This window comes from Pseudonaja textilis, chromosome 13 (genome assembly GCF_049901715.1).
Source record: "Pseudonaja textilis isolate UNSWEBS1 chromosome 13, rPseTex1.2, whole genome shotgun sequence".
Lineage (NCBI taxonomy): Eukaryota > Metazoa > Chordata > Lepidosauria > Squamata > Elapidae > Pseudonaja > Pseudonaja textilis.
In genome coordinates this window covers 10,828,135-10,854,254 of record NC_142002.1, presented here as the reverse complement: position 1 = coordinate 10,854,254, position 26,120 = coordinate 10,828,135, and the positions used below count along the sequence as shown (strand labels likewise).

Sequence of the window (26,120 nt, the reverse complement as noted above, 5' to 3'; positions counted from 1 at the left end):
GATGGCCTTTGGGGAGGTGAGACGAGGAGGTGGGAGGTGGGGCAATGATTGACATTTTGGGTTTCTCTGAATAGGAATGCTGCTTCCTACCTGCTGATTTTCATTCCTTGTGCCTGCCTGGGAAAGTCTAGTTTGCTTATTAATCAAAATTTCTAAATTAGCATGTCACTTTATGATTATTGCATTTACATGGCCTGGATTGTTTGTGTCCCAATCTATGTTTCATTAGTTTGCATGCCATGCATACATGAGAAATGTGTTATTATTATTTTTTTATCTGGGGAAGGAATAGCCTGTTTGACTGGCCTGATCCTTTCCCAGTCCCTACCTTTGCTATTGTACAATGGGGTGCTTGCATTTTTAAGCACAGCAGTCTTTTCATTTCCATTTAAAATCATCCACATTCAATGGCATTTAACCAGAAGTCAGGGAGCTATGTATTTTGAGCTTTGACATGACAGATGTCCTCATTTGTGCTTGGGGGCTTGGTATCTGCCCCCCAGCCTTTCTTTTAATGGTGGGACTTGATTGCAGGAATGGTGAGGGACCCCATCACTGTGGCTTGGTTCAAAACATTCAAAAAGCTACCAGAAGAAAGCAAAGAACCTGAGTATTTTTTTCCCTTTAGATAAGATTTTTTTTTCTTTCTGTGGCTGGTCTAACTGCTTTCTGCTCCCAGCTCATTAAGCAATCTTCCTGTAAGTTCTTCCTATACCCTAAAGCAGGGGCCTCCAAACTTGACAGCTTTAAGACTTGTGGACTTCAACTCCCAGAATTCTTCCTCCAATCATGTTAGCTCAGGAAGTCTGGGAGTTGAAGTCCACAAGCCTTAAATTTGCCAAGTTTGAAGACCCTTGCCCTAAGGTACCCTTAGAGGCCTAATTTATATGATATGAACATTTATTGATATGCCAGAATCTTGATGGAGCATGTACAATGGACAATTTGCTCCTGGCAATGATAAAGCTATTCAGACCTACTTTCTGGGCCTCAAATGCTATATAATGACACATACCTGCTTTAAATTCCTTCTATGTTTTAATTTTTATACTCTTTATTTATATAGTTACTGAAAGTTTTCTTTTATTTAGATTATTATATTAATTTTAAACATCATGTTTTCTCTTTTTAAAGAGAGATTTTCTGGACACAGAAGATGGTTGGTTGGTTGGTTGGTTGGTTGGTAGGTAGGTAGGTAGGTAGATAGATAGATAGATAGATAGATAGATAGATAGATAGATAGATAGATAGATAGATAGAAGAAAGAGAACCTGGGAAACAGGCCATTCTGAGTGTTCAGGAAGTGGCACCAGAAACTCAAACCTCACTGAGGTTGGAACATTCTGGGGCAAATCATTTTGCACTTAACAGTCTCAGTCATAATGGTTTCTACCATTATTGACTGAGCAGCTGCCAGAGATGAAATAGCCCAGTGGTGGGATTCAACATTTTTTTTACTACCGGTTCTGTGGGCCTGGCTTGGTGGGCGTGGCAAGGGAAGGATACTGCAAAATCTCTATTCCCTCCCCACCCCACTAACCTGCTTTCCAGCTCCGTTCTCCTGTGCAGGGCAACAAAAGAAGACCCAGCCGATCAGCTGGACTTGGAAAGCAGAGAATAGATGGGGGTAGGGCCAGTCAGAGGTGATATTTGCCGATTCTCTGAACTACTCAAAATTTCCGCTACCAGTTCTCCAGAACTGGTCAGAACCTGCTGAAGACCACCTCTGAAGTAGCCCAAAGAAGAGATCTTGAATTATGTTATGCAGGGGTGGGATTCTACCAGTTCGCACCTATTCGCTAGGACCGGTTTTTAACATTCTAAGCAGTTCGGAGAACCAGTTGTTAGAAGAAATTATTGGCCTAATCCTGTAAGGAAGGCAGGAAGGAAACATTCTAGTGTTGCTTACAGAAACTGCATCTCTGTTAACCCTTATTACATTCTTGGCAGAACTAGACTTCCTGTCTCAGAAACTTCTCTGGAGTTTTTTTCCCTTCCTTTGCCGGTACTTTGCTTGTGTGGAGTGACCATTCAAAGTTACAATGGCATTGAAAAAAGTGACTTATGACCATTTTTAACACTTATGACTGTTGCAGCATCCCCACAGTCATGAGAGGCCAGGCAAGGAGATGCGGGCCTTGATGTGAGTGATGTTGAGTTGGCCATGCCCAGCCAGTCACATGACCACCGAGCCATGCCCACCAACTAAGCCATGCCCACAGAACTGGTTGTTAAGCAATTTGAATCCCACCCCTGATGTTATGGTCCAAAGCTGATGGAGTATATGGCTGCACTATGGAATGCATCAGGGGCATCTTAAGCCTTTCCCACCACTATGTTTCAGCTCTGGTTTCTCTTGCAGTGTTTCGGCTTGGCAATATCGTGCATGCCATAGTGGCAGCCCATCAAGCTTCCCTGTTGCCCCACGCCATTCCTCGCTTCTGCCTGACTGCCTCCAATGTGAACCGGGCTATGTACTTCGCCTGTGACACTGTCTTGTGGGTGCAGAGCGCTGGGCTCCTCTCGGAGATCAACCAGAAGAAGTGGCGCAACTGGGCGACCAAGTGTTACTACTATTCCCTGGTGATAAACCTGGTCAAGGATTTTTATGAGCTCTGCTGGCGCATGAAGCAGACAGCATCCATCCAGACTGAAAGTCCTGAAAAGACCTTGACTCCTGGCAGGCAAAAATTCCGAAACATGGCTTTCCTGGCCAACAGTGAGCTACAGACTTTTCTCCTGCTTGCATTCCTCACATTAAGGAACTATCCACCCCTTTTGCTGGACACGGTGAAGAACCTTTGCGATATCTTTAGTCCATTGGATCGTCTGGGCATCTACAAGACCAACCCTGGAGTTATAGGGCTGTGTGGCCTGATCTCCTCCCTGGTGGGAATCCTTACTGTGATGAGGCCGCATTTAAGGTTGAAACACTGAGCTTCTCTCAGGACTCCCCTTTTGCACAGTGGCGTCTCACACACCTTGTGCATATTGGCTTCCCTTCGTTGATGATGGAGTTTTGTTCTTCTTACCCCTAGCTGAATTCTTTCTTCTTGACCTGGGTTAAGTCTGGAGAGGGATAAAGGGCCCTTCATTGAAGATCTTTCTCCAGCTATGCAACCAAAGAAGCAAAACTCACACTATTCAAGATGTGTCAGTATTGAGCCTTGGTGAGGAGCCAGTCCATTGTTTATTCTGGGATAGAGAGCAGCAGATTTGAAATTAATTTGAAAGAGAATGGCCTTCTCAGATTATGTAATCCCCTCTCCCCTGCTTTATAAGGTTTTATTGCTGTTATCTGGGATGAATTCCGGAGCTTAACAAACCTTCTTTAACCAGAAACATTAAACTACATGTTCACAGGCAGCCAAATTGCTGTCTCTAGCTAACTTTTAGTTATTTTTGTTTCTGGTCAGAGTGTGAAGTTTTTTTATGCTTTTAGTTTTTATGCCACGCTCATTTTTTTGCCTGTGAAATCAAGATGAGCACATGTTCATCAAAAACACATTTGATCCCCCGGAAGAAGGGTATACAGTATTGGAGCATTGTTTTCAGGTGCTTTCAGTGGAGATGAGGGTGAAGTGTTTGTGTGTGTGTGTGTGTGTGTGTGTGTGTTTGTACTTAATCTATGCATTGCTAGAAATGAGACCATTCACCTTGGTTGGCAGATGGGACTAAGAAACACTATTGTGCCTTTTTCTTCAGCATTCCGATTCTCTCTGAAATAAGTGCAATTGTACTTGGTTGAGGGAAAAAATGTAAATAAAAGAATATCTAAACCTTTCACCTTGCAAATGAGTCCACTGTTAGTTTATAATGCATAGTAAGATGTATACAGGTAGTCTTTGATTTATAGCACTTCATTTATTGACCATTCAAAGTTACAACGGCACTGAAAAAAGGGACAATCGTTTTTCAGACTTTCGACCTTTGCAGCTTCCCTATGTGATCAAAATTCAGACTCTTGGCAACTAACTCCTATTTATGACGTTTGTAGTATCCCGGGACCCTGTGATCCCCTTTTGTGACCTTCTGACAAGCAAAGTCAATGGAGGAGCCAGATTCACTTAACAGCTGGGTTAGTAACTTTATCAACTCCAATGATCCACTTAACAACTCTGGCGAGAATGGGGGCAAAACTCAGTTAACAAATGTCTCACTTGGCAACAGAAATGTTGAGCTCAGTTGTGTCCATAAGTTGAGGACTACCTGTAGTTGGTTAAGGGTCCCATTCAGTGGTGGGATTCAAAACAATTTTTTAATAAATTTTATTAATCTTTTATAACTTTAAAAACAAACAAAAAGTATAAATATCTTGACATTAACTGTTTGTGGCATTCATCATATACTACTATTTTGTGCATTATTTACAAGTATATACAATTTATGCAAATGTAAGCATTTAACCTATATGTTGCTTATCATTAATTTTTCATCATCCATCTATCTTAGTTCAATCCAGTCATACCGTTTTTCCAGATCCTATAATACTCGGACTCCTCCTTTTCTTGTAACATCAGAGTTAATGTATCCACTGCGGCACAAGTCATTATCTTTTAGATAGTCAGTTCATCCAGTGGTATGGGATTCAATTTTTTTTTACTACCAGTTCTGTGGGCGTGGCTTGGTGGGCGTGGCAGGGGAAGGATACTGTAAAATCTCCAGTCAGAGGTGGGATTTACCGGTTCTCAGAACTACTCAAAATTTCTGCTACCGGAAATCTTCAGAACTGGTCAGAACCTGCGGAATACCACCTCTGGTCCCATTGGCAAAATGACTGAGGGCTGGCTAGCAGCCAGTTGGGGAAGTTACTTTTTAAAAGAATACAAAGCAAACTGTAAACAATAACTTTAAAAAAGGTAAAAACCAAAACTCTAAAAAGCCACCTAGGTTAGCCCCACAGCGGGATGGGCGGCAAGTAAATGTAATCAACAAGGTAATAAAATAAGTGGAAGGATGCACTGACAAAGAAGAAAATCGAATATAAAATTGATGTGATCTGAAGGGAAGGGAGGATAATAGTTTCTCATAGGAAAGTTTGGTAACAGAACTCAACTCCAGCACCATTTTGATATGGGAGTCATTAGATTTTTCTAAAGCTCATTCTAGAGGAGCATTGTGTCATTTCACTGGATTTTATGGGCCCTGAACTGTGGTGGGATTCCATTTTTTTTACTACCGGTTCTGTGGGCGTGGCTTGGTGGGTGTGGCAGGGGAAGGCTACTGTAAAATCTCCAGTCAGAGGTGGGATTTGCCGGTTTTCCAAACATCTCAAAATTTCCGCTACCGGTTCTCCAGAACTGGTCAGAACCTGCTGAATACCACCTCTGGCCCTGAAGCTGCATTACCAAAGTGCATGAGAAACTTAAGAGGACATTTGCAAATGAGAGCCACATGAGAGAGTAAGCAGGAAGAACTAACTGGACGTGGAATTTAAATGAAGTTTCAAGTTTCTCTGCCAACATCTTCATGTCCTAAGATGCTGGTTAAATTTCTCTGCATATGTTGTGTCTTCATTGGTGAAGGGCAGTTGTCTCCTTTAATGTCCCCAATGTCTAAGTCAAAGATGAATTTGTCTTCTGGAATATGTATATATATTTTAACAATCACTCAGTCCTCTCTCTGCCAACAGTAAAGTTGTTGCCAAATATTTCATTTTGGAATGGCTGTTGCCCTTTGTGCTTCAGTGACCCTTTGCCAGGCTTAAGGGAAGAATTTCTAGTTTACATAATCTCTTTTGCTTTTTTGCCTACATCATGGAGTAATGGATTAGGGTGAAAAGCATTAAACATGCAAAGGGAAATGGTAGTTTTCAAGAGTCAAAAAGAAGCAGGTATTAGATTAAGTGGTGGGGCAAGGAAGAGCTGATCCATCTTTCCCTACGTCTCCAACAAAAATAAATCTTGTTTACTTAAGCATGAAAATGAAACATATTGAAAACTCTGGAATTCACTGAAGGATTTTTCATAGTTATAAAGGAGTAGCTGGCAATGACTGAGTATAGATGTCCTAGACATCTACCTTGGAGCCTGGCAGACTTCTTCTTGCAGCTGACTCTCAAAAATATTTTGTAATTAAAAATAAATAAATAGGTGGTTTCGATGCCACAACCACCCCCCCCCCAACAAGCTCTGGCATTATGCTTCTGGGTTCATAAAGGTCTTCCTTATATGATGTATAACTCCCAGAAAGATTGACGTGGTCCAGAAAGATCGACATGGATGGTAGATGGATACTTTTGGATAGACTTTAACTTAGCAGCAGTTTTCTGAGGGTGCCCATCACATACTTTGATTTGCCACCAGCCCCAGGGCTTTGCCAAAAGAAGGGAATATTTGTAGCTCAGGGTTGAACTGGTCCTTGGTGCTCTCTGAGCTTGGTTGCTTTCTCTTCATTACCCAAACTAGGTTAACATTATCAATGCACTGAAGTTGGGTAATGAAACTTCAACAAGAAAACAACTAAGCTCAGACAGCACCAAGGACAATTGTGCTACCTGACAACGACAACAACAAGGCTATTGCTGATTTTGCACAAATTAACATGAAATGTAATGGTGTCGAGGCTGAATACGGTGAGAAGGAAGGGCCAATTTGCATTGGCTTTTAGTGCACAATATGGGGAACTTACTCTGGGCAGGTCCAGTATCTCTTTGCACACTCCCCTGACCCACAGCAGATGATTCCACATACAGCATTGTCTTAATACATTTATATTCCTATACTGGAAAGCTGGAGCCAGAGTCTTGGAAGCAGTTTGTGATTGTGTACAATCACATTCTGGTAACTCCTGTGATGCAGCTGGAACTAATCGTATCGGCTCTACCATTCCATTAGACTATTTCAGTGACGTGGAGAAGGGGGAATCTGCAGCTTGGGTAACAGTTTATCCTCCCTATTCAATTACCCAGGCCTTGTGCTCTGGAGAGGACACTGCAGCTTTGCATACAGCATGGAAACAACACGGCAAGTGGCAGTTACCAGTTTCATAGCACGATACCATAGTCTCTTGAGACTAAAGGATGCCAATTCAATTCAATTCACTGGAAAGCTGCATGTGTCTTTAACAAGTGAGAGGTAGTATTGCAGGATCCAGTCTGGATCCGTCTGGAGGTTTAGTCTTCTAAACACATGCTGGAGCCCATCTTCAGGGAAATTCTCTCTCACCAGAACTTCTCTCTCTTGTGTACCTCCAGGTGTATGCCAAGAATTGCCAAGGTGATAAAGAAAATAAAGCATGTGCCACAGGGAACCTAGTCTGACACCCTGGCATCTTAATCAGGCAAGGTTCCTTTTTAAATAGGACAGGGAGATCAGCAAGGAATTCCCTAAAAGCACCTGGATTCACCACCCCACCCCGAAAAAGAGTTGGGTTAGGTACTTTCCAAAGATCCCACGAGTTTTCACATTTTGTTATGTTGCTTGGCCAATTCTTTCCATAATCTGGAGTTGCACTTGGATGGTATTTCAGACATCTGTTTGAGTTTCAGGGGGCCCAAGGGAGCCATCTTGCTTAATCCCCGAAGAAGCTTGGCAGAATGATTGAGCTGGAAGGTGGGGCTTCATAGCATTACAGTCTGGAGCATGAGTTTCTTCTTTCACTGTCGAGACGGCACTGCTGGCACCCTGTTCAAAACTGCTTGACTTCTGCAACCTGTGAGTACCTTCCCTTACTTTGAAATTGGTTTCTAGAATCACTTTAGCTACCACCCAAAAGTAAGTAAGCCACAATTGGGTTTGCTTAACATGTTGACCAGCAAGCCATGGTTTATAATTACAGTAGTTGGGTTAGTGCACTGGGCCATGCCAAACCAAACAAACAAGTTTGGGTTTGTGTGATGTGAGAACCTGGCCATTGCTTCCGAGAGATTAAAGTCCTCTCTTGTACATGGGCAAGCTGAAAGCCATGTAATAGGAGCTTAATTTTCCCCATCCTGTTAAAATCCTCAGGATTCAGTCATGCATGCAAAGAATGGCCTTTCTTAATGAGGCTGAATAATTGTTGCAGCCAGAATCCTGGAGCACCTGAACGAACAGACTCGGACTGAATCCATCTGAGATGGATTAGCTTTGGGTTGGTAGGCCAGAGGAGTCCACGGAAATGCCATCTCTGACTCTGAATGGCGTTCATCAGAGGGGGTTTCGCAACTGATCAGCAGGTAGCATCTGTAGCCAGGGGGGCTTTTGCATACTGTAGTTACATTTGGTGTGCCAATTATGAGCAATGGGGGCCATGCTGCAGTCATTCATGTCTTAGTCACTTCCTGTTTAGATTACTGTAATGGGGTAAAAATAAGAATATCCTTAGAATGAATTTGGAATCTACAAAATGAAGTGGCCTGGGCAATAATGGGTTTATCTCGGTATATTAAGGTGAGCCTTTTGGGGAGCTGCATTGGTTGCTTCTGGGTGGGATTGACGTTCTGATTGTCACCTTTAAAGGTCATCTGAGGAATCACCTTCTTCAATATTTGTCTTTCTATTGGATTGGCTCAAATAGGGTCATTTCCTTCCATTTCAGTACAAAAATGCCACCTAATGGGGCCTCAGTCACTGCTCTCATAGTCTCTATTTCCTCCCCAGAGAGATCGAATCTGCTTCTTCTCTTCTGGGTTTCAGGAGAGAAGTTAAGACTTGGCTATTCCAAATGCAGAAGGAGAGCACAATAGAAAGCTTTTTGTTCTTCTTATTCTATACTACCCTATAACCCGGCTTTGCCTGGGTATTTATTTATCCCAATCCTGTATTAGACAGGAAAATCCTGTAGTTGGGACTCACGCTGTTGTACTGTCTGTCGCGCAGCGTCGCAAGTCTTCTATTCCTGTCCTTGGGAGTTTCTTGTCTACGCTGTGTTTCATTTTTTTGATTGCACTCGGCCAATAACCTGACATTTCCTTGGAGGGTTGAGAGGGAGCCCCCTTGTGGAGTACTGTGAAGCTGTTACCATGGCAAGTCCACTGTGCTGTACAGTAGAAGCCATTTTAAGGTACTCACACACCCTGAGGGGTGTTAGGGGTGTCTTACCCCCACAGTATTTGTTTCCAGAGAGTAAGTCATCTGTGTACCAAGTTTGGTTGGAATTGCATTCCAATTTTTATATATAGAAAAGATTAGTCATTAGAATTATGGCTTAGTGGGACTCGTATTCAGCATTCACAGATCCTCTGTAAAAGAGTAGATAAGCAAGGGCAAAAATGAACTTTTCTAATCTTATAGAAGAATATTTCCTGCAAACTACTGGAATTTCCTCTTTGGAATGGGGATTAATTGAACAAGAGTCAGGAACATTGGTTCCTATATTCATCTGTCTTTCCATCAACAATAAAACATAGAATAGCAGAGTTGGAAGGGACCTTGGAGGTCTTCTAGTCCAACCCCCTGCTTAATCAGGAAACTCTACACCACTTCAGACAAATAGTTATCCAAACTCATCTTTAAAACTTCCAGTGTTGGAGCATTTACAACTTCTGGAGGCAAACCATTCCACTGATTGATTGTTCTCACCATTAGGAAATTCCTCTTAAGTTCTACATTGGTTCTCTCCTTGATTAGTTTCCATCCATTGAGAACAATTAACCAATGGAACAGCTTGCCCTCAGAAGTTGTGAGAGCGCCATCACTTGAGACCTTCAAGAAGAGATTGGATTCCCATCTGTCAGAAACGGTGTAGGATCTTCCGCTTGGGTGGGGGGTTTGACTAGATGACCTATAAGGCCCCTTCCAACTCTGATTATCTGTTATCTGTTATCATTGCTTCTTGTCCTTTCTTCTGGTGCTTTGGAAAATAGGTTGACCCCCCTCTTCATTTTGTTCATTTTGTTCATGGCAAAGTAATTTTCATATCCTTAATACAACTCACATTATGAACACCCCCTATCATGGGAAAGCTTGAAGAGAAATGCATTGTCATCATATAATCCCCTTTTATAGTTGCTGTAAGGTGGGGACCTTGTTCTGTGTTATGGCCACGAATTTCATAGCCTACTTAGGTGCTGTGTGAATATATGCGGTAATTTCTTTGGTTTATTGAAACTCTCCTGCATCTTTATTCCCTATATTACCCCTGGATTATGCAACATTTTATACATGTCCCATGATTTAGTTGCAGGCTAATGCTTGATGATGGCAGCGAAAAACAAACCAGTAATGCAGAATGGAAGCCCCAAGGTAAGTTGATCCAACAGGGAACCTCCTTTTTATAATAAAGCTATAATTATCACTCTCAAAATGGCTTAAAAATCATTAACATCCAAATGTATTAACAGCGGCTAGGATTGTATTTGCTAAAAATTGGAAAAATGAGAAAATACCATTGCAGGAGGAAACCATTAAGAAAATATTGGAATGTGCTAAAATGAGTAGATTGACATTTGAAATTAGAGAACAAGAGGATAAACAATTTTACAAAATTTGGGACCTTTTCTATCAATGGTTAGATAATAAAATATAATAATGGAATATGTAGAATTTTAGAAAATAACGAATATATAAAGATGTATTTCTTTTCTTTTTTTATTATTATATCTATAAAATGTTTCTAGGATAGATTTGGGAGGATTATATGAATTGTTATAATATAAACTAAGTAAATTATAGTTATCTCGTAAAGTATGAATGAACAAAATTATAGTCAAATGATTGATAAATAATGATATTAAGGTATTCAATTTTTGGATTGATAATATGAGTTATTATGCAATGTAACTGTAATTGAGACTATGAAATGGATGCACAAAAAATTTGTAAACCAACCAACACACTGTTTGTACACTTATGGAAGAAAGTTGGATGTTTTTATGTTTTGTTTGTTTTTGTTTGTCTTTAAAAACCAGTAAAATTTACAAAAAAAAAATCATTAACATCAGCAAATGTCTGGTGAGACACCATTTATACTATTTCTGAATGTCTTTTTAAAAAGATAGCTGACAGGTTCAGGAGACCTGATCTACTTCTACAAGCTAAAGCAAATGTTAACCTTGGCTGAATTAGACACTATCCCTGCTATTTTTTTTTTTAAAGCTATCTCTGTATTTCATAATTGTTTCATTTGAAAGAGAGCAACCCAGGCCACTGTTCCAGAAAAGAGTTTGGATTGCAAATAATATGAAACAACAAAAAAAAGATTCCATAGCCTAAATGTAAAGCTCTAAGAATATTTCTTTGCCTTTTTCACATTTTTTGTAAATAGCAGCTTGCAGGGGCGGGGTGGGGGGAAGGATGAAGTTTCAAATGGGTAGACGTATCTTTAAGGGGACGTGGTGGCTCAATGGCTAAGATGCTGAGCTTGTCGATCAGAAATGTCAGCGGTTCGAAACCTTCCCCTAATGGAGTGAGGTTCTCTTACTTGTCCCAGCTTCTGCCAACCTAGCAGTTCGAAAGCATGTCAAAATGCAAGTAGAAAAACAGGGACCACTTTGGTGGGAAGAAAACAGTGTTCCATGCGCCTTCAGTGTTTAGTCATGCCGGCCACATGACCACAGAGACGTCTTTGGGCAGTTCTGGCTCTTCAGCTTTGTAACGGAGATGAGCATTATCCCATAGAGTCAGAAACGACTAGCACGTATGTGCGAGGGGAACCTTTACTTTTAACTTTCCTTTACATTGTTTTGGGATGAAAATTGTCCCACTGGTTGTTCTTTCAAACCCATTTGTTGTACTGGTTAAATGCACCAGGCGGGGAGATTTTGAGTCTAATTCTGCCTTTGGTGTGAAGCCACCTGGGTGACTTTGGAATAGTGACTCTCTCTCAGGAAGAAGACAGTAGCAGGCCAATTCTGAAAATGTTGCCAAGAAAAGGACATGGATTTGTCCATGTGGTTGCCATAAGTCAAGATTGTTCTGAAGGTTGACAAACACAAGCTATTTTTTATGTATGATACGGAGCATAGCTTATGCAGTCCAATCTTTTCTTAACCTCCAGCCATGGAGCACCCACAACTTCTGAAGGCAAGACATTTTACAGAATCATTGTTCTCACACTCAGGATATTTCTCCCTAGATCGAGATTGCTAAATAAATAACCAAGCTTGGCTGATCAATGGGCCATTTGGAATGTTGTTGTTGTTGTTGTTGTTGTTGTTGTTGTTAACACAGCATCCCCAGGTCTGTCTAGGAAAGAAATCCCATAGATAACTTATGCTTTGGATAGCAAAGGTGCCAGATCCCAGTCAATTCTAAACCAGATTAAGAATAAATGATAGTTACTATAATGTTCTCACTGTTCTTTCAAGGGATATTTTCTCTCCTCTGATTATATTTGCATCCTCTTTTTTTTTCTTGTACAGCAAAGCAGTGTGTTACAGAGAGTTCTGCAGTTTCCTGTGGTGAATTCAGCCCTCAGCAGTCTCCAGAGGATGTATGCCAGTGCCAAAGAGATTCATCCCTTGATGGCATCCATATGTGCCACCTATGAGCGAGCTCTCCAGAATGCCAGTTCCTTGGCTTTGTGGAGTGTGAAGCCTGTGGTACACAAGCTGGAGCCTCAACGTAAGTGTTGCACAAGCTTCATTCTGAAAAGGTCCCAACACCCCCCCGCTCCATTTACATTTCTCACAATGTCAGCTGCTTTAACCTTTAAGTCCATTCTTTAGTGCCCAGTGGTGGGATGCAATATTTTTACTCCTGGTTCTGTGGGCGTGGCTAGGTGGGTGTGACCATGGGACTGGGTTTTCTTGGCTTTTCTTTTTTGCAGCAACACCCTCTTCCCGTGTGCTCTGTTTTGTTTTTGTTTTTTTGCCTCCTGGGCGAAGCAGTAAGACAGCGAGGGGTATCCAGCACAGCTGATCATCAGAACAGCTGATCATCAGGAGGAAAAAAGAAAAAAGAAATACCAGTTCAGCTGAACTGGTAGCTGTTTTTTTACTACCAGTTCAGCCAAATGGTAGCATTTTTTATTACCAGTTCACCTGAACCAGGCCGAACCTGTAGAATACCACCACTGGTAGCGCCCCAGGTAGATGCATTACTGACACATTCTGGATTTTCTGGAGAATTAAATAAATTACAGCCCATTGTTCTGTGACTCAATAAGTGAATAAATATTAATCATTTTATTTGACTACAATTCTTTTGTACATTAGTGCCTTTGAATTCCCACCATGGCTTGAAGTATTGCTATGTAAGGCACATTGTGGGAAATGTCTGTAGAGATTCTTAGTCATCCAGGTTATGGTTATCCCAAAGGTGCTTTTTCAGGAAGCAAGTGGACTTTCTTGTTTTTTCTTTGAAAGACGTTTTGCTTCTCATCCAAGAAGCTTCTTCAGCTCAAACTCAGGTGACCCTGAGGACAGATAAATCTCCAAATAGCCTCAATGACTCTCTAAAAGAATGCAAATGACCAGCTGTCTGCAAGAATATAAATGCTTCTATTGTCCACCATCCAGTCAAAGCTGAAGAAGCTTCTTGGATAAGAAGCGAAATGTATTGAAAGAAAAACAACAACAAGAAAGTTCAGTTGCCTCCTGAAAAAGCACCTTTGGGAAACATTGTGGAAAATATAATAAACCATAGAGTTCCATAAAGTTCTTTCTCTGAACCATGCTGAATTTCTACCAGATCATTCCAAGATAGTTCAGAGATTTTCCAGAATACCCCATACTGGTAGCATTGAAGTCTGGCAGCACTCCAGCTGTTTCATGCCATGGAATGCCATATCAATGATTTTCAGTTGCAAACTTGACTTATAGATAACTGTCAAACAACCCCTATGTTCTGGAAGAACATAGTCCAGCAGAGGGATGACACATATTAAAATTCTCCAAAATGCACCATTCTCCAAAAGGAGGTTTGCACATAACTACACTCTACGATGAGGAATGCAATTTGTAACATGGTAGCATGTCTTGTAACTGTGGTTTTAGTGCACCACTCAAACATTGTCTATGAATCTTGGTGAAATTTTTTGTTTCCAATTTTTTTTATTTCAATCTGCATATGCACAACAATACATTAACAGTGTGACATCAATATATCATACAGTTTAGTATAGGCAAAATTAAAAATATCAATCATATCTCTCAATGCATATATTTCACATTAATTCATAATCCTTCAATGCTTATTTTCAACCTTTCAAAACTCTCTCCAAATGCCTACCACCATATCAGTTAAACATACCTAGTAATTCCATTATTCAATTTTCTCCCTGCTTTTATTTTATTTTTTAAAATAAAAAATTCTCATTTGGCAAGCAGTGTGGTTCCAGGTTTCACATCTCAATACAAACATAACCATAGTTACCTGTTCATTATATTTGTTTAGTTTCATATTGCGTCATTCTTATTATTGTTAAATATTAAGCTTATCTTATCCAATTCAAATTCATGTTATATTAATACATTCTTATATCTTATTTTAGAATGTTATCTAAAATTCTCATCTATATTTCTGTTGTCATTTCTCATATTACTTTTTTCTGCCACATTTGTCATTTTATCAATCCTTATCTGTAAATATAATTGTCCCCTCTGATTAATAATTCGAGCTAACCACCTTCATTCTACCTTAATATCAATCTCCCTGTCTAGTATATAACACAGATATACATTTTTTTCTCAGATTCCACATTGTATTTTCTCAAACACCTTAGGAATCATCTATACATTACAAAATACTATTTTCAATATATTCTTATACATCACAACATATTACCTTGTGGAATCTCCTTCCTTATCCTTTTTTTTCACCCCTTATCTCTCACTCTTTGGACTTTCTTTTCATCCTTGTTTGTTTCCTATTCCTCTTTGTTTTCTGGTCCTTTCTCTTAATACATACCTAGTAATCCCATTCTTATTCCCCTCCATTTCTCATTCCAGTTATTAAACTTTTCTCTCTCCCTCTTTTGATTTTTCTTTTGCCCTTCCAATTCTTGGTGAAATTTTTGTGAAGATATAGGGGAATCAAGTAGTCCAGTGGCTGACCATCCCTTCCATTCCAGGACTGTTTTAACGTTCTTCTCTCCTTTTTTTTGGTTCAGTTGCAGCAGCCAATGTTTTGGCTTGCCAAGGTTTGGATCATTTGGAGAAGAAGATACCTATCCTTCAGAAACCAGTGGAAGAAGTAAGTTGTTTTTTTTTTTTAAAAAAAAAAAGCATAAGAAAACTGTCTTGCTGAATTAGACCAGGATTGTAACCTAGCTGCACTTATTTCATCCTGGACCCATGTTCCAAGTATAGCTCTCATCTCAAAAATGTAGGCTTTCATGACTTAAATGTTGGTATCTGTCTAGAAGCTGCTGAATTCTCCATTAGGACTATACTAGCCTGGACCTCCTTCTTCCTATTTACTTTTCTGCTAATTCTGCCAGACAGATCTTGCTTGAAAATGTAAAATGGTCATAAAGAACTTGCTCCATTATCTCTTCCTCAGGCTACATCTGATTTGAAGGACACCATTCTAGCTCACCTTCACTATGCTATATGCTCTGTCGTGGACATCCTGGACAAAGTCTTAGGACTGTCTGCTGAAAATAATGAGCAGTCCAAGAACAACCTGAAGATCAAGACAGAGAATGCAAAGAGCAGACAAGCGAACCGGGTAGCTAAAACCTCTGCAACTGACAAGCTGGAGAAGGTGGAGGATTGGAAAATGGAGCCCAATTCAGGTTAATATAGTGCTCGGTTGATCTATTGTAAAAAAAAAAATCATCTTGGAGCTGGAAAACTTCATATATGCACCCTAGTGTTCTGCTTAGCAAGATATTTCAGGATTGTCTTATTTGTTCCTCAATGGAGATTACCTGGTCGTGTTATTCTATTTTTTTTTTTACATTGCATATAAAGTTTTATTGAGAGATTGCAATATATTTCCATATTTGTTACAGAGCTAAATTGTTCTGACATTAACACAGTTCGAGACAAATTGCTTGTTTCCTCATATTATAAAATTTTATTTTATCTATTTTTTTTCAAAAGAAAATTTTAATACAGTATTTGCCTAGTCTTAATCTTTATATAACTTTTTGAAGAGTGGCTAATCGTTATTAACAAGCCCATAACTAGTGACAGGTTTGAGACTGTACTAGGATTGGTGTAGGACAGGTTCATACTGAATTTATGAATTAGGCTTTTCAGCAGCTGCAAACATAGGGGACAAAACTGTTTTCCAAACTGGATCTGAGAGCAAAATAATGATTTGTGTGAACCCGCAACTGTTTTTTTTTAATTCTTATTAATTTTTAAAGAGTCCAGTAGTTGAACCTAGGTGGGCCTCCATAAATATCTCAAACTGTGTTTGCTCCATCTCCTAGTTCTAAGCTAGGTTATATGCCCAATTTGTTCTCCTAATAAGCCATTTCAAGATCCACTTCTCCTACTGTAGCTTCTTATTCTTCATCTTTAAACTGGGCAGACTTTAAAAAAAATGCTTTCAAAAAGTAGATAGGTCCTCAGATGTTCCTGATACAAGAAGGTAACTTTCTGTCTGGTATTGTCATCAGAGCTGGCTTATCTTCCTACCTCTGAGTGAAGGGAACATTCTGCTAACCTTGTCCCTTTGCAGACCTCTAGAGCAGAGTTTTTCAACCCTGGCAACTTTAAGATATGTGGACTTCAGTTTCCAGAGTTTTTCAGCCAGCAAAACTGTTGGGATAAAGAAACACTGTTTTAGTCTATAACTCCAGTGAGATGGAAAGGTTGATGAAGATAATTTGCTGAGATAACTGAGTTGACTTTTTTGATTAAAAAATGACAATATGTTTATTACATACTAGAAACTCTTTATGGACTTTTTGCATAGAACAGGAAAAAATGAACATGATTTATGGTTCTGATTATTAGACAGGACAACTTATAAAAAGAAAAGAATTATGTTGTTATGTTGTAATCATAGACTAAGAGATAAATTTGTAATTGTACTTATGACTGCTGTAAGAAAGATCAGAAACTATTTCTTAGTATCTTTTTTTCTATTTTTCTTTTATTTCTGTTACTTTTTTCCACTTAGCTTTCTCCTTGTTTTCTTTCTCTTACTTTATATTAGTTTGTATTAGCATTTATCTACCTTTTTTTAAAAAAATCTTCAATAACATTATATAAAAATAGAATGTAAATTAGGCAGTTTTGTATCTCTGCCACAGTCTGAACTAAAAAGTGACAGAAATCAGATTGAGGATATAATCTGTCATTATTTGTGCATGGTTGTTTTGGTTCCACTTAAAATATTGTATCCAAATAAAAAGAGAGAGCATCTTTTATTTTTCCTTTTTCAAAAAAGAAACAACATATGTTGTTTGGCAGCCAGAGCTTTTCCTTTGATGAGATGCTCGTCTTCTTAGTTTCATAAACTCATTTTGTTTATCAGAAATTAAACCTGGGTATTTTCTGGTTTCAGAATTCAAATGTTGTAATCCTGATTTCTTATAAGACATTTTGGGGTTAGCCAACAATGTCAAGTTACATGGTTGCAGTTCCTTTGGCTCCAGTACCCCTCTTTCCACAAGATGGTGCTAGAAACATTCCGACTTCCGTTTTTTTGAGGTTGTTAAAGAACTTGCTGAATATGAGTCACAATTCCTTTTCAACACTGCACACAAACTCACATCATTTGCTACAGCAATGTTTTCAAAATCCAAGTTATAAGAATTGTGGAGGGAGCTTTTTTTTTCATAAGTGGAAAGCTGATGTTCCATAGTTCCATTGTTTCTGGATTGACACTGACAAAAAAGGGGGTTGAGACTCTAGAAAGAGTGCAGAGAAGAGCAACAAAGATGATTAAGGGACTGGAAGCTAAAACGTATAGAGAATGGTTGCTAGGACTGGGGATATATCTAGTTTGATGAAAAGAAGGACTCGGGGTGACATGATAGCAGTGTTCCAATATCTCAGGGGCTGCCACAAAGAAGGGAGAGTCAAGCAATTCTCCAAAGCACCTGAGGGCAGGATAAGAAACAATGGATGGAAACTAATCAAGGAGAGAAGCAACTAGAACTAAGGAGAAATTTCCTGACAGTTAGAACAATTAACCAGTGGAACAACTTGCCTCCAGAAATTGTAAATGCTCCAACACTGGAAGTTTTTAAAAAGATGTTGGATAACCCTTTGTCTGAAGTGGTGTAGGGTTTCCTGCCTAAGCAGGGGGTTGGATTAGAAGACCTCCAAGGTCCCTTCCAACTTTTCTGTTATTCTATTCTATTTTATCCTATCCTATCCTATCCTATCCTATCCTATCCTATGCTATTCTATTCTAAATGTCTGAGAGGTCGGTGTGGGTTCCACAGCTTGGAAGAAGAGTTGAAATTAAATGTATGTTGCCTGAGCTATCAAAATATCTACTTTTTCCCATTCATCCATAATCAAGACTGCTCACAGGCAGAGATGCTCTGGTGATATAGAACAGTGGTTCTCAATGTTTTCTTCACCATGGACCCTCTTTAAATACCTTTTGTGGCCACGGACCCCCAAGATTTAAGATTTAACTCATAATGTTTCTTCAAGCCTTTGTGATGACATCATGGCCCCCTCAGGTGTCCACAGACCACAGGTTGAGAACCATGGACATAGACTGTATGGCATCATTTAACTTCTTTTAATCTATAGGAGAACAACGGTCTGGTTTATTATTAATTATACCATTTTCCCATTTCTTACTTGTAGTCCACAAGTCTCCAGCGGGATGGGAATCAGAAAAGACGACTCCTTCCAGTGCCCTTGCAAATATCAGGTCTTCAGTTGCTGCTGTTTCCCAGATTGCTTTCAGACAGACATCTCAAGCCATCCAGGTTACCAAAGACACAGGACTGAAACTGGCTATGTGGATCTCGTATTTGGTAAGTGCCATAGCATTGGGTTGACAAATCTGTATATGCTTTTGAACCAAAGAGTACTTTACCAGTATAAAAAGGTAAAGGTTCCTCTTGCACATACTGTATGTGCTAATCATTTCCGGCTCTAGGGGGCGGTGCTCATCTTTGTTACAAAGCCAAAGAGCCAGCGCTGTTCAAAGACATCTCTGTGGTCATGTGGCTGGCATGACTAAATGCTGAAGGCACATGAACCTTCCCACCAAAGTGGTGCCTATTTTTCTATTTGCATTTTTACATGCTTTCAAACTGCTACATTAGCAGAAGCTGAGACAAGTAACGGGAGCTCACTCCATTATGCGGTGCTAGGAATTCGAACCACCGAACTGCCAACCTTTTTGATCAACAAGCTCAGCGTCTTAGCCAATGAACCACCATGTCCTTTTACCAGTGTAGTAAATGGCTTTTCATCTTGTGAGAAATTACTCTGGCATTTGTGTTCAATTTATACTTTAAAAAAGAAAAAAGAAAAAGAAAATTTTCTTCAGATCTTTCTCTAAGATCTGTTGCTGTTCCAGGGACACAGAATATTCAGTAGTTTGGAGTATGGAATAAGAATTTATCAGGACTTCAGGTAGATTACTGTGCAAATTGAACGAGTATGTAACACCTTGGCTGCAGGAGCTCATTTTGCTTCCAGATTCAATTCAAGGTGTTGGTCAAAGCCCTACATGGCGTTACCTTGGAAATAATCTCATCTTGATTATGTCAACCCATTTCATCCAGTTAGTAAGGGAAGGTATGCTATGGATCACATTGGTTAAAACAGAGGTCTCCAAACTTAACAACTTTAAGACTTATGGACTTCAACTCCCAAAATTCCTTGGATTGGCAGAGGAATTGTGGAAGTTGAAGTCCACAAGTCTTTAAAGTTGCCAAGTTTGAAGATCCTTGGGTGAAAGAATTTCAATTGACAGGGTCTAGGAAGAGGACTTTCTTTTGCCATAGCTCCTACCTTCTGGAATACTTCTCCCACCCTGAGGTAACGAGGCCTCTGATCTCCTGGTCTTTCATAGGACTTTGAGGACTTGGCTTTGCCAACCAGCATGGAGCTCATTGAGTAGGATCCATCCCTGGGGCCAATTGACACCTTGATAGCCTTCCCCTCACCTTTTAACTTTTAACATATTTTATTCTTGTTTTTAGCTGGCTCTATTTTGAGGTATTGTATTTTATGTGGGTTTTAGATTTTTATGATTTAATTGTACACATTACACTTAATGTAAGCAAGTTGGGCAGCATCCAAACTCAACAAATAAAAATAAACTTTGCATTTATCTTAAGAAAGCCAAACCAGGATTTTAGTGAGGTTTGGATCCTTTTGTCCAATGAACAACATAATCATCCTTGCTCAGCTATTTCCTAGATTCTCTGCATATCATTTCCTAAGCTACTATCCAGATTTTGAGCAGACAAAATAAATCTGGATTCTTGGTTCAGAAATCAGGACAAGTCCTGACTAAAAAAGCTACTGCTTAGAAACCAGTGATAGATCCTGCTTTCAAACTATGCCCCTGTTTCCCCATTATGGGTTTTGTTTTCCCTGCAGAAAAGGGTTTGGCATTTGGCTTGAGTCTCTTTTGAAGGATAATCATGGTGAAGAAGTTTTAACTCAGCTGCCTCCTGTTTTGAGAGTCTAATCTCTAGTAAAGATCCCCTTTCCATCTCTGGGACATGGAGGTGAAGGTGAAAAGGCTGTTTTATTTTTAACTGGCTTTATATAGTTATTCATGGATTTGATTAACATCTTTCTCAAAGTCCATTGGGACTACTGATTTTAAACAGGAAGATAAATGTGTAAATACACAAACACAAAGAGAGGGGTGGGGAGGGAGGGAGGGAGGAAAGAAAAATAAATGAGTTAAGAGAAGAAGGAAGGGAAAATGTGAGTAAGAGGAAGGAAGGAAGGAAGGAAGGAAGGAAGGAAGGAAGGAAGGAAGGAAGGAAGGAAGGAAGGAAGGAAGGAAGGAAGGAAGAGCTGGATTTTATATGTTTCTTGAATTTGATTCATTGAAACCAAAACCAGAGAGATTTTGAGAGTGATTTAAAAGGATGTGTTTTTAATCAATGCATAATTCATTGTAAGATGTGGTCACCAATGGGGCTGTCTAGAAAAAGGGACTCAACAGATGCAGGAGAACAGCTTGCATGGCTGAATGCCACCTACTGAATTGTAGGCATTGTGTTCTTTAGTGTCGGTGTCTAAAAGGGAATAGTGGAAGAGAAGTGCTCATCCAGTTCTCATTCAGCCATTTCTGGCAAGGAATACAGAACAAGATGGACTCATATTCTAATCCAACTTGCTGTGAAGAAGAACTTTCCTACATTCTGAAGTGGGGGGTGGGCAGTAGCTCAAAGGGGAAGCACTTGTTTGGTTTTGGTCTCTAGCATCCTCTTTATGAAATATTGGAGTGGAATAGAATGGAATGGAATGGGGATGGAGATGGGGCTAGAGTAGAGTGGAGTGGAGTGGAGTGGAGTGGAGTGGAGTGGAGTGGAGTGGAAGGGAAGGGAAGGGAAGAGAAGGGAAGAGAAGAGAAGAGAAGAGAAGAGAAGAGAAGAGAAGAGAAGAGAAGAGAAGAGAAGAGAAGAGAAGAGAAGAGAAGAGAAATAAGAATAGAATGGAGTGGAATGGAATAAAATAGAATAGGAATAGGAATAGGAATAGAATAGAATAGGAATAAGAATAGAATAGAATAGAATAGAATAGAATAGAATAGAATAGAATAGAATAGAATAGAACAGAATTTATGAAAGAGTAGAATAGAATAAAATAGAATGGATGAATAAAGAATAGAATAGGGAATAGAATAGAAGAATAGAATTTACGAAATAATAGAATAGATGAATATGGAATAGAATAGAATAGAATAGAATAGAATAGAATAGAATAGAATAGAATAGAATAGAATAGAATAGAATAGAATAGAATGCTACTTCTTTCTTAGCCGTTGTCACAATTTCTTCTCTTTTTTACCACTTGACTGCTAAGGAAGGAATCTTGCCTAGAATTTAAGTCACAACTGTCAACATTTCAGACAGGAGTATCTCACCTTGAGTTATTGAGAACTAAATCTAGCAACACATGCCTACATCTCAGCTGTGAGCTGTTTTTAATCCCTAATGTTCATCTAGTCCACAATAACTTTCATCCAGGAACTAACCATGAACTGAAATAAATAATCCTTGAGTGTCCCACCTGACGAAAAATACATGCAATCAACTGTTACCCTTTGCCTGTCAGGATCCTAGACTAGAGCAGACAAGCAAGTTAGCTGTTGGGTGTCAGCTGCTTAAGCTGACACCCCAACAACTATTAACAGTGGCTATTTTTGACTGAGTTTGGCAGTTGGTGTCTGAGTTCATGCCACATACTACATCTTTGTTGAAAAGGAACCAAGAACAATGTCTGTGTTATGCCTCAGAGGCTTAAAGAAAAGGATGCCTCAACACGATGGTCTGATTCACTGTAATATACCTTATGATTAAAGTTCCCACAATGAATACAATTTTAGTCAAGCAGATTAAACAAAGCCAGCCATTCTTCTTCTTTCTTTTCCCAAAGGAAACACTCGGGGGAAATCCAGACAAGCAAACGTACATAGGTCAGTCATTCTTTGAACTCCCTACCAACCAAGAATAGAAAACAATTTTCCCGAAGGACAAAAACCAGGGGACCTTGAGTTGTATCAAAGTCCAGGAAATGCCAATGTTATTGATATATGACCTCAAGTTGGGTGGAAAACATAGATTTGGGGAAGAGAAAATAATTCTTTAAATCACCAGGGATCTCTCTCTCCCTCTTTCTCTCTTTCTTTCTTCTTTTTTTCTTTCTCTCTCTCACTTTCCACTCACTAGTTCAGCTTCCCAAGGGTTTTGCTGAAAGAAGAGGAAACAATGGGGATGGGTTCTCCAGAATTTTGCCAAGAACAAGATGGCGTCCAGTTTGTTACTCCTGAGAGCAAGAAGCTTCAAGAAAGACGGTCTAGTCGGGGACATTATCCTCTTCCCTTCCTCAATCTCGATGAGCCTCTCACCCCTCATCAAAGCCCACCCTTAGAAACAGAATCTACTGTGGCCAAGAAATCTGCTTTCTCCAGCAGCAGGAGATGGAGTGAAGGGCTGTTCCGGACCAGTCTGGAAACTACCTATATGAGGGCACACTTCGCAAGACTCTATAGCTCTGCTGTCAAGAAAGACTAAGCCAGAGAGTGGCATTATGCTAAACTAGGATTTGTTAAGTATGAATTGCTATCCCAAGTGTGCTTTTATCCCAAGGCGATTGGATTTCCTTCATTTTTTTCCCTTTGAAAACATTTAGCTTGTCATCCAGGTTTCCAAGTGATGAAATCCATTTAAAAAGGAAAGAACAAAGTCCATCTTCCAAACAATCTCTTATATTTAGGAAAGCATCAAATTGGCAAAGTCTGTTGTAATTCTGGATCTGACACAACCCAGAATTACACCACATAATATTGGAAATTAGAAATAGCCCCCAAAAGTCACATTCCCCAATAGAAGTAAATCAACGTTGCTTGGTGTCATCAACCTCCACCTCCAGGTTTCAGCCGGGTCAATTTTATTTCCCATGGGAAGAAAAATCACCTAGCCTAAAAAAACCTCACTCCACTCCTCCCACCTTAGGAATGTGGCAAGCCCAACACCCCTCCCCCCACCAGCAAAAAGAAAGAAAGAAAAGGAATATATAATAGGGCTAAATAAAATGGCTACACATATGTCAATTTTGGGGTTGACAAGAAGTTTCTTCCCTTCTTGGATGAGAAGCGAAACATTTCCAAAGGAAACAAACCCAAGAAAGTCCAGTTGCCTTTTGGAAAAGCATATCTGAGACAACCATGACCTGGATGACTGAGAATCTCTGTAGACACTTATGAGTTGCTATATATGTCACTGTTAGATGACTTCATACAACAGGTTAAAGACACAGTTTAGCAACTCCAAAGTTGCTGAAATCTTATATCACACTTAGCTACGGCAAAGATTGCAAAATCACAATTGATACACTAAGCCATTAATCATGGCTTGACAAAACCCTAGGGCTGGATTCACTGCGATTCACAAAACCACATTCTGGCTTTGGGCTATGAGAATGAAGCAACTGACAACCCAACTCTTCTGCTTAATTTTACTGCTTACGTTAACTTAGCTGAAATCTCCCCCGTGATCCTTGTGACCCAGTAATTACATCCACTGTTGTAATGCTAGCTTTATTAGCACAGCTTTAACAATTCTCCAATAAAATGACCAACTTTTACTGGCTTTGTGAGGACAATCCCATGCTTCTTAGACAATTGTACCAAAGTACATTGAAGGTAGCTTGATTTCTTGTTTATTCAAAACTAGTGGATAAACCAGCGTTGCCTGAGTATTTACTATTATATTATTATAACATAATAATATTATATTATATTAATTATTATTATATACCTGTTGCCTGGGTATTTATTTATCCCAGTCCTGTTGTACTGTCTGTCGCGCAGAGTCACAAATCTTCTATTCCTCTCCTCAGGAGTTTCTTATCTATGCTGGTGTTTCATTTTTTTGATTGCACTTGGCCAATCTCCTGACATTTCCTTGGAGGGCTGAGAGGGAGCCCCCTTGTGGAGTACTGTGAAGCTGTTACTATGGCAAGTCCACTGTGTGTACAGTAGAAGCCATTTTAGGGAAAATGCCACAAGGGGTGTTAGGGGTGTTTTACCCCCACAATATTTGTTTCCAGAGGGTAAGTCATCTGGCATTCCAGAGTGATCCTGGAACATATACACACAGCCAAGCCCCTCCTGAACAGAACACACCCCCACCCAATCAGAACACAGCCAAGCCCCCACCCAGTCAAGTTGCACTCCCACTGGCAGTTAAAAGAAAAAACAGCTGCAAGCTCACATTACTCCAAGAAGCACAAAGCCAAAGACACAAGCCTGAAGATGACAAATGAGATTTTGTCGAAACGTCGCCAAAATACTTCCAATTTTACACGGGAGAAAACCCGAATAACCAAAGATCCATATACAAATACCCACAAAAACCTCAGAAAAGATAGATAGATAGATAGATAGATAGATAGATAGATAGATAGATAGATAGATAGATAGATAGACAGACAGATAGAGATAGATAGATAGATAGATAGATAGATAGATAGATAGATAGATAGATAGATAGATAGATAGATATAGATATATGTTATGACTCCCCTTCAAAATTCAAACGAACAAAACAGAAAGCAGCCATTTCACAATTAAATCAAACGGAAAGAAGTCTTACAAGATAACGTCTGTAAGCCCCATGCAGATCGAGTTTAGTGAAGATAGTAGCCTCCCGCAACCGCTCCATCAATTCCGGAATGAGCGGTAAGGGATAGCTATTCCTCACGGTGATAGAGTTTAGTCGTCTATAATCACAACAAAGACGCAGTTCTCCCGACTTCTTCTTAACAAAAAGAACGGGAGCCGAAAGAGGGGACGACGAGGGTCGAATAAATCCCCAAGCTAAATTTTTATCCAAAAACTCTCGGAGTGCAACCAACTTGGGCTCCGAAATGGAGTATAATCTCCCCTTTGGCAATGGAGCGTCCGGCATCAGGTCCACGGGACAATCATAAGCATGATGTGGGGGTAATCGGTCTGCCTCCTGTTTGCTGAAAACATCAGAGAAGTCCGACGGCTCCGAAGGAATTGAGACAGCAGGAGCGGCGATATCTTGGCCAGCGCAAACATGCCTCAGGTGGTCCACACATTGTAGGCTTGGAAAAGAAATGGCGTTCTGCGACCAAGCCACCAACGGATCGTGCAAATGCAGCCAGGACATTCCGAGCACCAAAGGGAGATGAAGGTTCGAGGTGACATAAAAACTTATTGCCTCCTCATGATCCCCAATAAGCATACGCACTGGCTGAGTAGCGCAGCGAATGGGTCCCGACTTGAGTTCACGCCCATCTACAGTTTCCACCTTAATGGGTGGATTCACAGGAATCAAAGGAATTCCAAAATGTTTAACAAAAGCACAGTCCATAAAGCTGGTTGTAGCCCCTGAATCCACCAGCGCAATGGCAGGAATTCCTTCCTTCTGGGACTGTAAGAAGATACAAGTGTCCAAAAGTAAATGCCGAGGAGGACCAGGATTTACTTCGGCAATTTGGGATGGGGGTGGAGGATGTGCCCGACCTAGGGTTTCCCTGAGGTCGGGCCTACCCCGTTTCCCGACGGGCCAGAAGTGGTTTCAGACACAGGTCTGCGAGTCCTTCTCCGAGTGCAGGAATTAGCAAAATGTCCCAGACCCCCGCAATAAAGGCACAAGCCTTCCTG

At 40.1% G+C, this 26,120-nt stretch overlaps 1 protein-coding gene across 5 annotated transcripts in view; it reads left to right on the top strand.

The window, feature by feature from the left end:
- The window catches only part of PEX11A (peroxisomal biogenesis factor 11 alpha), a 28,408-nt gene extending 4,338 nt beyond the window's left edge, over positions 1 to 24,070 (top strand). The window contains exons 2-9 of one of the 5 annotated variants that reach the window (XM_026709744.2): positions 7,490 to 7,655; positions 10,102 to 10,166; positions 12,284 to 12,485; positions 14,974 to 15,056; positions 15,366 to 15,600; positions 18,590 to 18,762; positions 22,361 to 22,400; positions 22,654 to 22,868. In XM_026709744.2, coding sequence (XP_026565529.1) covers positions 10,119 to 10,166; positions 12,284 to 12,485; positions 14,974 to 15,056; positions 15,366 to 15,600; positions 18,590 to 18,762; positions 22,361 to 22,400; positions 22,654 to 22,754 — 882 coding nt within the window. In that variant the 5' untranslated portion in view covers positions 7,490 to 7,655; positions 10,102 to 10,118 and the 3' untranslated portion in view covers positions 22,755 to 22,868. Of the gene's footprint in view, positions 1 to 2,362; positions 3,785 to 7,470; positions 7,656 to 10,101; positions 10,167 to 12,283; positions 12,486 to 14,973; positions 15,057 to 15,365; positions 15,601 to 18,589; positions 18,763 to 22,360; positions 22,401 to 22,653 lie in introns of those variants that run through there. The other 4 variants (XM_087941366.1, XM_026709743.2, XM_087941365.1 and 1 more) reach the window with 4 other exon arrangements.
- Positions 24,071 to 26,120: the final 2,050 nt, after the last annotated feature.